At 41.0% G+C, this 14,643-nt stretch overlaps 1 protein-coding gene across 1 annotated transcript in view; it reads left to right on the forward strand.

The window, feature by feature from the left end:
• The window catches only part of NYAP2 (neuronal tyrosine-phosphorylated phosphoinositide-3-kinase adaptor 2), a 117,661-nt gene that overhangs the window by 46,072 nt on the left and 56,946 nt on the right, over positions 1-14,643 (forward strand). Inside the window, exon 3 of the mRNA XM_065748218.1 lies at positions 6,412-6,710. Coding sequence (XP_065604290.1) covers positions 6,412-6,710 — 299 coding nt within the window. The remainder of the gene's footprint in view (positions 1-6,411; positions 6,711-14,643) is intronic.

Here is a 14,643-nt window from a genome sequence, read left to right on the forward strand (position 1 = left end):
GCTTGGCTTTTGGAGTTGTGTGACTGTCCAGGGGCTGTGGACAGTCTTGGTTACTTAGGTTTTTCTCAGCCCTTGTGCAGAGTGTAGGATGTGGAGCTGTCTCTTGGCAATTCCCCCAGTGCCTGGCTCCCCTCATAGCACAGCCTGAGCTGATGGGGAGAGCTGCAGCCTGCCAGAAATGCCTTGGGGGAGGGCCCTGTGCGCTGTGCTGCGGGTTCTGCTGAGATATCTGCTTGGAGAAATGATTTCCTGGAAATAATCAGGGGTCAGACAGCCTAGATGGGCTCACTCTGCACGCAGTACTTAGATCAGATTGGCATGCTGCGAGCAGTTTCTGCAAGGCTTCCTAGATGTTCCAGTGCGGATAGGCAGGTGCACTGATGGAGTATCAGCTTGTGGCATGTTTGCAGGAGCAAACTTCAGACCTTGGGTTTAACGGGTATGATAGAAGAATAAAGTTTATTTGAGAGCATTAATACATCCTGTGTCCTGAGAGGCCTGACTGCTGAAGCAGCACCTGATCTCTTACCTCAAAAGCAACGGTGTGTGGTAGAGTGAAGATGTTTCATGTGCACAGACACGTCAGTTGCTCTCTGCTGTTATTCCTCCAGGTGCATGAAAGGACTCTAAATTTGACCTTTGTCATGATTCATTTACACTGTAGCCTATATCTCAAAGTGATGGTAGGGTAGTATGTATTATCCTCTGGATCTTGATGTTAGATCACTGTGAGTCATTTGGAGTCTTTCAGCAAAGTAATGCAGGAAAAATAATGTACGAACCCTCCTTGGGAACAAGGAATGAATCCTCTAAAACGTGATTCTTAAAAAAAAGAAAATGAATAGGGGAAAAATGTGTGCAATTTCTATGTTTAATTTCTATCATAAAAATTGATGCAGCTTTGTGTAAAACTGTACATGCCGTGCAGTTCCTAAATCCATGGTTGTGATCCTGCCCTTCTTTCTTCAGTATTACATTTCATGGTCTGCTGAAATCATGTTTGGGGGATAAAAATAGTATATCTTCTGTTTTTTTTGGCATCCAACCTCTAATTTACAAATATAATTTATGTTAATCTTGAAAGTGCTTCTCAGCTACAAAGTAAAATGTGTCATCCTTGGTATATATGTGTATAATTTATTCTGATGGGGAATAGACATTTCAAAGCCATTTCAGCCCTTTAGATGCAGAACATTTGATATGAGCAGAGGAGCTGGCTGTTCACTGGTCTAAGAGAAAGGAAATGGTTAAAAAAGAGACCAAAATAACAGCAGATATTCTCTTAACCCAAAAAAGACTAGAGGCAATGAGTGATGAACTGCTGTTTGCTCGGTCAAGCCAGCTCATATACAGTCTCTGAGATAAGTATTTTTATTCCTTTTGTATTTTTGCTGTTAGTCATTCTCACGATAGATTTATAAAAATCTTCCTACAGCATCATAGGACTTTTTGTTTGTTTGTTTGTGATTTCTCTTTTCTTCACTCTCTGATCAGATGGCATCCCTGATGAATTTAGGGCTCGCCTTGTCAGAGTGGGACTTCATAGGAAGGTGTCTCGATGGGAAGAGACTTGGCCATCCACTTACACAATCTGCCTTCTAACATACAGTTCTCATTTGTGCAGAGGAGTCTGCAGAAAGTCCCCAGCTCACTTAGCCCTGGATAACAAACCTGTATTCTTCCTCCTTGCTTGGAAAATGAGTGAGCTGTTGTTGTTATAGCAGCTGTTTTTGGTTCTCTGAAATTTCAGCACAGAGAAAGAAGGTGACCTGCAGTGGTCCCCAGCTTTGGGAAATCTCAGTACAGAAAGGGCAAAAGTACCTTCAAAGATGCTGTGCCAGAGTACTTTTCCTCCTGTTTAGGAATCCAAGTCATACTCAGGTCTAGTTCCATTTTTGAACTCGTGGATAGAAAGTCAGAAAGTCTCATGTAAGGAGCACAGGAAGAAAAAGGGAAACCATATGAAGATAATGGAAAATACCAAGCGGTTCTTGGTGCCTGAGGAATGAAACTAATCCTTTGTAAGTCTGAACTGATAAGAGAATTTCTGGATGAATAATAAGAACAGTGGAAAGTAGATGGCTGGGAAGAAAATGTAGCTCTAGGGTATTCTCATTTTTCAGGACATAGATATTCCCAAGAATTCTCTTACTAGGCTGAGGGATTTAATATTATACATTGTTTGTTGTTAAGGAAGCAAAACCTAGGAAAACAAATTTTCACATAACTATTCATTTGTTTTTCAGGAAATAATTCAATTTCTGCCTGGATCAAGTAAAGAAAATTCACAGCAAAGTAAAACCATTATTTGCAATGCTAAGTAGGAACAATGCAAATTAAAAAGACCACACTGGATAAGGCAGGCAGTCTTCTCATGCTTTTTCCTTGCTGTGTACTTTTCAGAAATGTGATGACAAGTTTTTCTTAGGTTTTTAACTAATTTGAAAGTACATTCCTAGTTGATAGAACTGCTATGATTCATGGCAATGCAAGGTGGCAACGACCTTTTTAGTGTCCATTTAGAGTAGTTTTTGTGTTCATTTATGCTTAGCCATCCTTTACAACTTACCCCCTTGTGTTATGCCTTAAAATGAATAATGCAAACCCCTCTGTAGTTGTTGAAAAACATGCACAGTTCAAGTTATTCCATATTTCAGTTTGTTCAGTGCTCCAGTTTCTGCTTGATAAAGCAGAGCAAGCAGAGCACAATAGGCTGAACTGTAATGTAACTAGAACTGCAGCATTTGCAGCTTACATGCAGGCAGGCTGATAGTGCAGGTGTGAACAGCAACTTACCATGGTTTTATTCTAGACCATTTCTGAACTTGGAAGTCTCATGTGACAGTTAAAACATATGTTAGAGGGGCAACAAACTCATAAGATCAACTGGAGCAGCTTGTTTGTATTTTAGAAATGGAAAGCAAAATACACCAGTAATGATTTAAGGCAGGTTCGATTGTTTTGATATTTGTTGTAATAATTAATTTCCATCCTGAGGGATGGAAAGCTTACCTAGCTCCCATGGCACGCAGGAGGAATTGTGTTGTCTGGTAGCACTCAGTGCTCTACAAGGGGTTTCTTAGGGAGGCATTGGGAAAGCCATGTAATGTGTTCAAAGAAAAAGTGCTTCAGAACACTCTTCTTAATGCTGACAGGAGACAACTCCACCACACTGCCCTTTCTTTTCATCCACTGCAGTTGCAGTCTCTAGACCTAGGCATATGCCATGTTGCATTTTCAGCAAGGTCCACTTTAGTTGTGTGACATAAATGATCACACAATTAATTTTGTTATTTAAGCCTTCTTTTCTTGTAGACAAATGTCTGCTGCATTTTTAACTTATTTGAGTGCTGTACATAATTCTTTGTCAGAGAAGCAGTTGAACCCAGCCAAGTTCAAATTGAAACTTCCCAGAGGAATAATCCAAATCTGTATTTCCATATATATTAATAAACTGTTTAATACTTGCAGCAACTCACATAATACAGTTTTGAAATGAGATAGAACCCATTATCGGTACAGTGAGGAGCCCAGGCTCTTTCCTGTCAGAAATAATGGAGTGAGATCATCTCTGCAATTATTTTCCCTAGCTGTCTCCATAGTCATTTATGCAGCAAGGTGCATATAAATCTTTTTCAGCCTGTTGTGGAGTAGCAGAGCATACATCAGCTCCAGCCAGCTCCTGTGGTTGCAGGAAGGAGGAGTGTAGATATAAATCCTTTAGTGCTGTCTGGTTTCATGCTGTACCATCAGCAGTGCTGTGCATTGCAAAGCTGAGTTGCACAAGTCCAAATTGAATTGTAGCATGCTGCTGCCAGAAGGCAAAGGTTGCAGCATTTGATTTGTGTCATTCTGCTTTTGCACTTATTCTCTGGGCATGAGCCTGGAGGGACTCTTCTTTGCAGCGTGGTGGAATTCAGTCTGTATAACTAAGAAGTGGACTTGGCACTCCATCTGGTATTATGGTTGTGGTTACTAGTCAAATTGTGCTAGAAAACACCCACTGCTTCAGGCATCATCACCAGTATAAGTAACAAACCTAAGCCTTTAGGATCCTGGTCAATGAGTAAGGCTGAGGACTGACAATTGGAGGCTTATCTTCTTCAGCTGGGCATAGCTTGCCATGCCCAGCCTTTAGCTGAAGAGAAATGGACTGTCTTTAAATGTGGCTGAAGAGGGAAATTGTGTTCTCCTTTCTTTGTCCAGTTGCTGAGCAGATGGTACAGAGCAGTAAGGCCAGATCTACTCCAGCCATTGAGCAGAAGACCAAGATCTGTTTCCATCTCTGCCTGCCACCTCTTTGGCTACAGGCCGTTTTTTCTCAACTGTAGTGAGCAAGAGAGGCGAGATTTTACCTGTGACATTAAAAGGAGTTTGGTAAAGAGTTAAAAAAGAAATGATGGGGAGGGAAGGAACAAGAGAATACAGGATTTCATTGTTTTCTGAGATGGTGCATTTTTATTTCTGGATTATAAGATTCAAGTCCTTTTACTTCAGTGTAATTTCTGTAAGTGCATCCAGAACAGGATCTGCACTACAATGTGTAGGCTAAGCACCTTCACGCATAAGTGCAGTAAATGCATTCAGTGAATAGAGTAACTTGGTAAGAATTGTAATGTCAGGCACATGGTGATCTGAAATTTTTTTTGCTAAATGTAATTTATACAATGGACCTAAGGAAGGAAGCAGACTCCCCACCTGTGTTCTTCAGCATGTTTGGATAATAATCTTCTTTAAATAATGCGTCGGGCACTTTTTGTAGTCTAGCATTAGAGGATTATATTATTTTCAGAACCATTTATGAAAGATTAGTAGAGGCATAGTTAATCACTAGAACTGGCTGCAGGTTTTTTATTAATCTTCAAATTAATGAGTTCTACCTTTTGATCTTTCTGGCTGCAAATCCCTGTGGAGCTGATGCCAATTAGGATTTGGTAATAACTTGGTTCTGAACATGGACCAGTGTGTGTGTACATGTAGCATGCATGTGTGCAGGTTTGTGTGTCTGCATGTGGATGTGTGTCAGTACCTCTGGACGCATCTTTATATAGAACTGCACCGTTGCTACCAATTTAGAAAGCAGATCTCTCCATTAACCAAAACTAAAATAAAAATGCAGAGACTTCAGTAAAATAATAAAGATTTTGCTTTACCATACACAAAATTACCCACTGCACAGTGCCAATCTGATGCTTTACAACAACTAGGTACAACAGTCTCTATGTAACCTACAAAGAAGATGAAGATCTACCATCTGCTAGGGGCAGTATCAGGAAATGAACTGACCTTATTCACTCTTCTATTGAGAAATGTGCTTGTCTTTCAGAGAAGGAGATGTTTTCAGCACAAAATAAATTACACCAGCCCTAGGCAACATCAAGTAGGAAACTTACAGAGGAGCAGATTGACCCTGTTCAGAGCTTCATTCTGTGTGAAGGGGAAACAGGAGGTAATTAGGGCTTTCTGAGACTTTACAGTTCTCATACTGACATCTCTACATACCTGCAGTGGTACCATTTCAAACCTCTTTGCAAACAAGGCTGTGTTGACCTTCTATGTGTTACTGGGTTTCTTTACATGGTCGCTGAATGGCCTTAATTGAAATGTGCTGTAGGTTAGCAGTATAAGCATCAGTAAGAACCGCGTTTCAGAACTGATAAGCTTGTATGAGCGTAGCAGAAATAATACCAGGTTCTCAGTAGTGCCATCCCCAAAAGAATGTAGTACTTGAAATGACTATGCTTGTTTCAGCTGAGCTTTCCTTCTTCTTTACCTGTGTTTCTAAACAGTTGGACGTTACTTTCTTCCTGCAGTTCCACAGCACATTGCCTTTTCATTGTCTACACTTGCATCTTATTAGTCTGATGGAGCTTGTGTTGCAGCTTCATGTGTTAATTTTCAGTTTCTTATATCCCAAAGCTTAGTCTGAAGGGGAATGATTGATTGGGTGCCAAGAGCCTTATTTCCCAAGGTACTTGTGTATGTCTGTAGTCAAAGATGAGTGCAAATCAATGCACAATGTTGCATTTCTAAAGTAGTATTCTTTGCCCTACTGGCAGTCTCTTGTCATCCTAAAAACCTTGAGTTTGGAGTTCTGATGTTCAAATTTTGCTCCGTTGGCAATTTCAAGCCACAGTGCTGTAAAAACTGAACAGAAGCATTTCTCAATTTGATTCTTGTAAAATTTGGAGCGAGTGCATAGCAGTCTTATCTACATTTCACTTGTTGGCAGGTTGCACTGAAAAACTGATAGCTACATTCTAGTAGTCATCTTGATTTAAGGAAAGAACACAGCTTGTTTACTAGGCAAAAAGTAGTGTCTGCAAAGCACAGACCAAACTGAGGCCCTGATTTCAGGTAAAGCTGAGACAAAGCTGAATCATTTACTTGTGTGTGTGTTTTCTGTTACAGCATAGGTGGAGAAGTAGTGAGAGGAAATGAAGGAAGCTACGTGGGGAAGCATTTCCGTATGGGATTTATGACCATGCCTGCTCCTCAGGACAGACTGCCACATCCTTGTTCCAGTGGCTTTGCTGTGAGATCCCAGTCTCTTCATTCTGTTGGAGGAACTGATGATGAAAGTAGCAGCTCTCGTAAACAGCCACCACCAAAACCTAAGCGAGATCCCAACACCAAACTGAGCACCTCATCTGAAACAGTCAACACTGGAACAACAAGTAAGAGTGGCAAACTACCGGACAGGACTGAAGGTAAACACTGTAACTGTCTAGAAGAAACATTTTATAGACCCAGTGTTAAGATTAGGTGGTTGATAATCTTGTGTTTAAGTATTGCATGCGTGTTTCTCCTGAGCCAGCAAAAATATCCAGTAACATTTCTCACAGAACCACGCCACTCATGCTGGCCTTGTTATATAATGGAGGAATTAGCCGAACACATTCAAAATGGAGGGAAGAAGATATTGCTGTCAGATGGTATACAGAATAATGTCACTTGTACACCAGCCAAGGACTTAGCACCGTGATTACTAGCACTGTGCAAACTAGTGTTTTGGTGAGGTTCTTCCTCAATGAAGAATTAAAGGGCTGCCTCTTCCTTGCTCTGAATTACTAAGGTGACCTAACTGTATAGGGTTCTTCCTCCTTTCATGCTGGAAGTGCATTTTGTGCAGCAGTAGGACCAGCTGCACCCCCTGCTAGGAGAGATCAGGATGACTACTTCACAGTATGAACTGTAAGGAGAATCCCCTAGGGACAAGTGTTTTGGGCTGGAGCTGATCTTTCTCACGGCAGTGTTAGGTATCACTTTTGACATCCCGTACAGTATGTTCAACTCTTACTGAACGTCCCTTTTGTCTGTCCTGTGGCCAGAAATACTGCTTAGTTATGCATATGCTACAAACTCTAAAGTAAATCTAATTTGTAAGGTCACTGGTGATAAGAAAGATGCAAAGGAATATCCATTTCAGCTGGTAGCACATATGTCTATGCTTACAAGGATGAACACTTGCTGAACAAAACTCCTGGCATATTAAAGCTGCTGTTCACAGTTATTTTGCATATGACATTTATCATTACTTTCCATAGCTTGTCCCCTGCAATACCACTACACCAACTCCGTGGATCAGACTAACAAGAAAAATCTAAACACTGAGTAGCTGCCCTTGATAAAAGCAGTTTAACTATGTAGGACTAAAGCTTACATAAACATATTCAGATTTGTGCCACAAACAGATTTAATATCTCATATCAGATAGTCATTTCATTTAATACAAAACAGAATGCATGGCACAACGCTGGTTACATAGGCTGTGAAGAGTAAAGGTAGGTGCTTTAAAGTTGCTCAAAAACTAGTTTAAAAATACTGCATTTTGAAATACTTTAACATTTCTTTAGTATTCACTAGAACTTTTTATCTCTGAAACTGCACAAGAATCACAGAGGCTAAAGGAAGCTTATTCTGCAGTGAGAGCAGTACAAATGGGCTCTAACACTTTCTAACCTGTAAAATGAATATTCTTGCAAGGGTGTATCGAGTCACACAACATCAGTGAGTACTTGGATAGATCTGGCTTGGTATTCTCTCTGGGATGGTTGGGGATGGGGTTTGTTTCACATCTACCCTCCAGCCCTTTTCCTCCTTTATTGAGAAACAGGAAACTTCGACAGCCTTTAAGATAGTACTAACAGTGATAATAGTAATTGAAATACACCCATGTGTTTGTCTGTCTCACAGAATCTGTGATAGGTTTCTGAAGCAGTCCGTATCCCCATGAAACAGTTTTCTTCAGCATTATCATCATGCAAGGTTCTTAAAATTTCCCTTCCTTCTCCACATCTCTCCCTTCTATCTTAAATTTGATACCTAGAACATAATATGGGATCACATTCCTGCTGATAGATTTGAACATTTGAAATTGATTGACATTTCTGTTTCCAAGGCCACTTTGCTCCTCCCACACTATGCAGGCTGTATGTGATCTATCGCATCATGTGATGATTTTCAGTGATACATGATATTAAGAACATCTGTGGTGCTTACTATATTACCTGAATTCTATTCATCCTGCTCGTTTATACATGCTACAGCTATGGGCACCTTTAGACTATCATGAAGAAGTTCCTGGAGATTTTGAACTGACATAACTTTTCAATCATACTGTTATACTCCCGTGTTCAGAACATCTGCCCTTTTTATCTCGTTTAATACATGCCAAACTTAGAGGGGTTTCACCAAAGTGTTGTATCTAAAGTAAGATCAGATTGTAGGATTGTTTTGAAGAAAGCAGTACAACTTCAAATTATGAGATACAGTCAGAGATGTTAGAGTATTGTGTTCAGATGAACAGGCTGGGCTTCTAAAATGCTTTTCATACACTCCTAGGGAGGTTTTTAGGAGCTGAAATCCAAGAACATGCAGATTTGAATTTTATTTACTTTTGCCTGTGTTGTACCTAAGTATTTGTATATGCTCTCACACATTTGCATATGCTTGCAGCATTTTCAGGCTACATATCTACAGCTCTTTCCAGAAGCTATGAAAAACAATGGTGAAAAACTCCATTGTTTCTCCATCATCTATTGCAGAATCTATAGAAAGAAACTGTGAAAAAATTGTTCCACACTCATTTTTTATGGCAATGCAGAATAATTCAAACTACAATATTGACTGTCTGACCTGGTGGTTACTTTCAAAAAGAATTTGCTGCATTTCCTAGGCAACCGGGGACAGCCTCACCACTCATTTTTATTCAGCTTTTTAATAGTGATCCAAGTTTGTACCAACAAAAGCAGTAGCTGATGGTTACTTTTATTCTTTTACCAATTATAGTAAAGTTAAAACTCTAAATCCATCACATCATAACATCCACCATAATGGGAGATTATATTTTGAGTATGCGTCTGACTTCACTGCAGGAATAAGTTGCAGGAAAAATTTGGTCATGAGCCTGAAAGACTTTTTCCTCTTGAAACACGAGTAGCATCATAACAGCCACAGAGGCTTTGTAAACTTTTCTATAAGTGCTCTTGCTTCCAAATTTGTGGGAATGTGAAAATCTATTATGTTGTCAAGACACCTGTTAACCCTGTCTCATTATGCAGTAGCGTGATAACACTTCTGTTTGTGTTTCATCAAGTCTACCTTGGCTGTGTCTGCATGAGCAGTCTCCAAAGTGAAGGTCTGATTCTCCTTCACTTCATTTCTGTTGGTGTGATGCCACACATGCTTTGTGCCTTCTCTTAAACTTCACTATTTCTTTTTTACTCTTCTGGCTGCCTCCCATATGCACCCACAGAGAGCCTTCCACCAAATCCTTTACTTCTCTGAGACAGATTTCTAGAAAGTTGTTTTTAGAAACGTGGGCTGGCTTTCTGCTGGGTTTTCAATCCCTGGTAGGAACAGCAGATAAATATACTGTGCCCCTTACATCACACATTGGAAGTGAGAATTGAACTGAACAGAATTTTTAGATAACATGATTTTAAATAACTTGTTTCAGCAAGTAAGACACATCTAACCTTGATCCTGAGGGGCTTTTTAATGACAAAACGCACTTTAACTAGTTGAGGTACTTTCAGTGCCCAAGCTTATAGAAAAAGGAAGTCATAAAACAATTTAATTGATGAATGCAACCAACCTCAAATGCTGGCTTCTGATGTGATGGCTGCCTATCCACAAGAAAGGTTTCCAGACCTACTGAGCACCTAAATGAATGAAAATAAGTGAATTGCATTTTAAAAATATTTGGGGTTAAAATTTTCTGAACTTGTTCAGTGATTTGCATGGTGTCTACCTAACATATAAATAAACATACATGTACATATAATATAACATATAATACATACATATAAAATATAATTAATGTATACCTAATATACATATATATTACATATATATTGCTTATTATACATATAATGTAAACGCTGATTGTGTGTGCACGCATGTACACATAAACCTGCCCACAAATGTCCATTAGAAACCACAGTGAGATTTTGGAAATCCTGTCTGCTGCTGTAATTCTGTTCCTGCCAGAGCCCATGGGAGGTGTAGGTCTGTAACTGAAAATACTGCAGGGATCCCAGCTCTGGAACCCATTAAATTCGTTCAGGGCTTTCCTGCTGAGTGCCTGGTGTGGAAGGAGTTGGCCTTCTCACTGCCTTCTGACCCCATGCAGAGGAAGCCTCTGTCAGTTGCCCAGCAATCTCTGAAAGTGGGTGACTTGTGGGGAAAATTATCCTCTGGAGAAAAGCAATTACACTAACTGTAACTGGGGTTGCAGTCCAGCTGGTCTCTCTCGTAAATCTAGTTTCCTGTCAACTAGACTGGGGACTCTGCCTTGTAAACTTGAACTTTTGTTACTCTCATTAAACAGAGCTTCAATGCTTTAGAGCTTTTGCTGTCTTAAAAAAGGTGCTGGTTTCCTTTTATTTCCTTCATTAGCTAATAATGTATTTAATGTGCATTTTGAAATTGTGTCCTCTGTAGGACAGTGTCACATCCTTCCTTACAGCCAGATCTTACTCCTGTATCTTTTCATCTGTGCCTGCTAAAGGAAGAAATAGTGCTACAGAGCCCTGCTGAGACCTAACAAGTCTAAAGGGAATGACTGATGAGTGCTGGTGGGTGCAGCCACGGGCGGTTTCAGATGTCACTGCTCCTGCACAGCTTGTTTCCCTCCTCCTGCCAGGGCTGGCAGCCTGTGCCCAGACAGTGGAGTGGAGGAATTCAGGCTCCCTCGCAGCGTGTGCTGGGCATCACCGTGGCTGTTGGTGCTGCTGTGCAGCTGGAACTGGGGCATGAGTGCTGGGGAAGGCGGCACTGCTGTGTGGGATGAGGGTGTGGGTGTGGGCTATGCAGGGATAAGGCAAGCCATATGTAAAGCAGTGCCTGTCTTCTTGCCCATATGCTCATCTGATTCTTGATCTCAGAGCTGCATTACATGTTATTTTTTGTGCACTGTAATGTATCTCTTCTAAACTGTGAGGCTTGAGAGGGCTTAACCTTAAACTGTGCACAGTGGGAGAAAGGAGCTGGGAATCGTGGAAGAAAAGTCAAAGCCAGAGGCAGAAGGCACATACCCTGATGTCACTGGAGTGGAGTGGAGTTGGTTCTTAGCTTCTGTATGTGACTCCAGAGGTCTGCCCTCGTGTCCAAGTGGCAAGGGAACAGGTACAGTGCCTCCAGCCTTTACACCAGCTTGGTCCCACTGAGCTGCTTTCTAGTAAGGAGCACAAAGCAGGGATTTCTGTCTCATCTCTACCACTTAATAATAGCTTTGAGATTTTAAAAGGCTTTGCTTTTGGGGATGGCGGTGGTAGTGTTTTTGGTGCTTTGGGTTTTGTTTTTCTTTATTTTTACCAAGGCATCAGTTTGCCCCTCCCTGCAGAGATTTTCATATTGCAGCTCCCCAAGCTGAGTTGCTTACCTGCGTGTACCATCTCCTGCAGCACTTCATCTTTTCAGGTCTGTTTTCTAGTCCCTCAGATAAGGGCGGGCAAGGGGAAGGAAGGAATGGAAGCCATGGTTCTAATAGCTGTTATAATAGCTTTCTGCACTCAACAATGAACACAATGTGATTTTTGGAAGGATTTATAAACAAGCTTTGAAGCCACAGAGGGAGTGTATTCTTACCCTCAAGGCACATATGCATACTCATTAACGTTAATGGAAGTTGCAAGCACTGAACAGAAAATAGACCAAGCAGTGGTAAAAAACATGAAGATCTAGTTACTGACTTGGGAATTGCCTTGTGCCCAAGACTTGGCAGTTGGTACTTCAGTTATGTTGTGCTAGTCTATCCTCTGTACTTAGTGTCTTTTTCTTTTTAGTTTAACAAAGTTGCTTTATTTATTTCTTGTGTCTCTTCTCACATTAGGATGTCACTCATTTGCTCAAAGAAGCACTGCACCTTTAAAAACAAAAAAAGAAGAAACAAATACAAAATTAAACGTGCAGCCACCCTGTAGTACAGCTCTCTCTCCCCTCTCAAGGGTGACTGAAGCTGTGATGTTCTTGGTAATAGAAAAGCCTTAATAATGCGAGTACAGGGAGTGCTGTGCTTATTTACCATGTTGGCTGCAGATGTAGCCAGTCCAGGGAGAGGCTGCTCGGCCTGAGCTTGGGCTACAAAGCCCTGAAAAACTCAGGTGATTCCAATAGAGCATGTCATCTTTTCTGCAGTGTGTTTCCCAATGGGTCAGGGCTGCATCCTCCGGTCCAAATTGCAGCTCTGAAGGTACACCATTCTGCCCCAGAATTAGCAAACCACTGTTGGGTATAACACAAACGTACTGAGTAGGAGACTCCAGGTTTCTCTCACCATGAGTTCCACTGGCTATATAGGGTCACCATAGCCTCTGGACATGTCAGCAGACAAGGAAACATGAGTGACTTGTTCACACAGGTGGCTTAGAGTATTATCATGGATTTCACATCACATGGAAGTCACGAGGCTGCTTTTAGAGCTCACTCAGCCCTGGAAATACTTCAGCTGTGCTCTTGAGGTATGAGTCAATAGTCTTACCAGAAAGACCACATTGAAGAAAGAGTCCCTGCAGAAGGCTATCATATGGGTGCTCTTGGGCACTGCATGGTTAGTTTGCAGCCTGGATAGACAGCCCCTGTGTAACTGGAAGGCTGTCAAGTCAATGAATCCATCCATTGTTGTCAAGTCACTGTCAAGCCTGCAAGACTGCAAAAAAAAAAACAACAACCAACAAAACACAAAACCAATAACAAAACCACAACGCTCCTATAAGTCATAGTATTTGTGACCATATTACTTTTTTGTTATTATTATTTTATTTATACCTCAGGGAACCATAATAATGGGCATTCTCAGCATTTCTACCTGTGAGCTGAAATACTATGAAACATTGGATTCTTGCATTATTTTGCATCACTGAACAGCCCTGAAAACAGGGCCAGGAGAGGGGGGGGGGAGAGAGATCCAGGTAATTCTCTTGCCTCATTTTGACAACCCTTCAGAATATGTTAAGTAAAATGAAATGCCTATGAAAATACAAAAATAACTTTGGGTTTCTCGTACTACATATTTGTTTTCCATACTGTCTTTGGCATTGTCTGTTAAAGACACTGTGGACAAACGAGTGAGGGGTTGAAGGATCAGGCTGAAAACCAAAGTCCCTGATTACTCTTAGAGCTCGTCTGTAGTAACAGGTGTCAGGCAAAACTCATTTGGAATTAAAGAATAGAATACAGCTGAGCTCCTTTTCCACAACAAATATGTTGGCTTGCCACCTCTTCATCTTACTTCATTTTTACTGGTGCCCTAACCCCACCCTCACAAAGTCAATTCCTTATGGAGTGAAACCTAACTGAGAACTGAAAGATTTCCTTCCAAGAGGCTGATTCTGGAGGCCAAGCACACTATACTCACGTTGGCTTTGCTGGGAATGCACAGTGCTTAGTGGTATCGCGTCATAAGAGATTTAAATCTGGCTCCAGGTGAGATCCAGTCATGGTTATCCTCTGTTTCATTGGTAATTTCTTTCTAATGACTGTTTGAGTCTAATTGTCTTGATTGGTGTGCTGGATTGTTGCTTTCATTTCTTCCATTTGGCTTAATACTGGGTGACATCAAGCAACATATGCCTGACATACTGCAACTGAGTTTGGCACTTTATACTTTTCAATTTGTATGTGTGCAAACAGTGCTGTGTAGGAATAACGTGCACAGCAGTGACAGCTTAGCAGGGCACAGCTTCCTTTTTTTGCACTGCTATCAACTTGCCTGCAGGTCATAGTGTATAAGCCTCAACTTTTTGTAGATCCGTGGGGTGAAAAAAAAGCATTAAAAAGCAAAAGAAGCACAAACAACTTTTTTGGTGCTAATTTTAGTGGCTAAAGCTTTGGACTTCTGGCACCTCAGACAAGAAAAACATCCTCTGAAATGTAGTGTGATGCCATTGTCAACTCATTGCTGGTTCAGACCCTGCTTGGAATGCAGGAAGTAAAATTCTGGAGCATACACTTCACATCATCAAGAGGCATCACTTAATGTTATTTCCTGGTGTGCCGATGTGAGGAGCATTATAATCTGAGGCAACCCAGGCTATCAGGGCTTTGTGGGATGGAGAAGATTCCTAGCATCTTCTCCTTCACGCATGGCTGCAAAGAGCTATTCTTAGAAGAATACAAAAGCATAACTTTGCTCTAAAT

This window comes from Cyrtonyx montezumae, unplaced genomic scaffold, assembly GCF_038088225.1.
Source record: "Cyrtonyx montezumae isolate F1298 unplaced genomic scaffold, pur_monq_1.0 scaffold_5, whole genome shotgun sequence".
Lineage (NCBI taxonomy): Eukaryota > Metazoa > Chordata > Aves > Galliformes > Odontophoridae > Cyrtonyx > Cyrtonyx montezumae.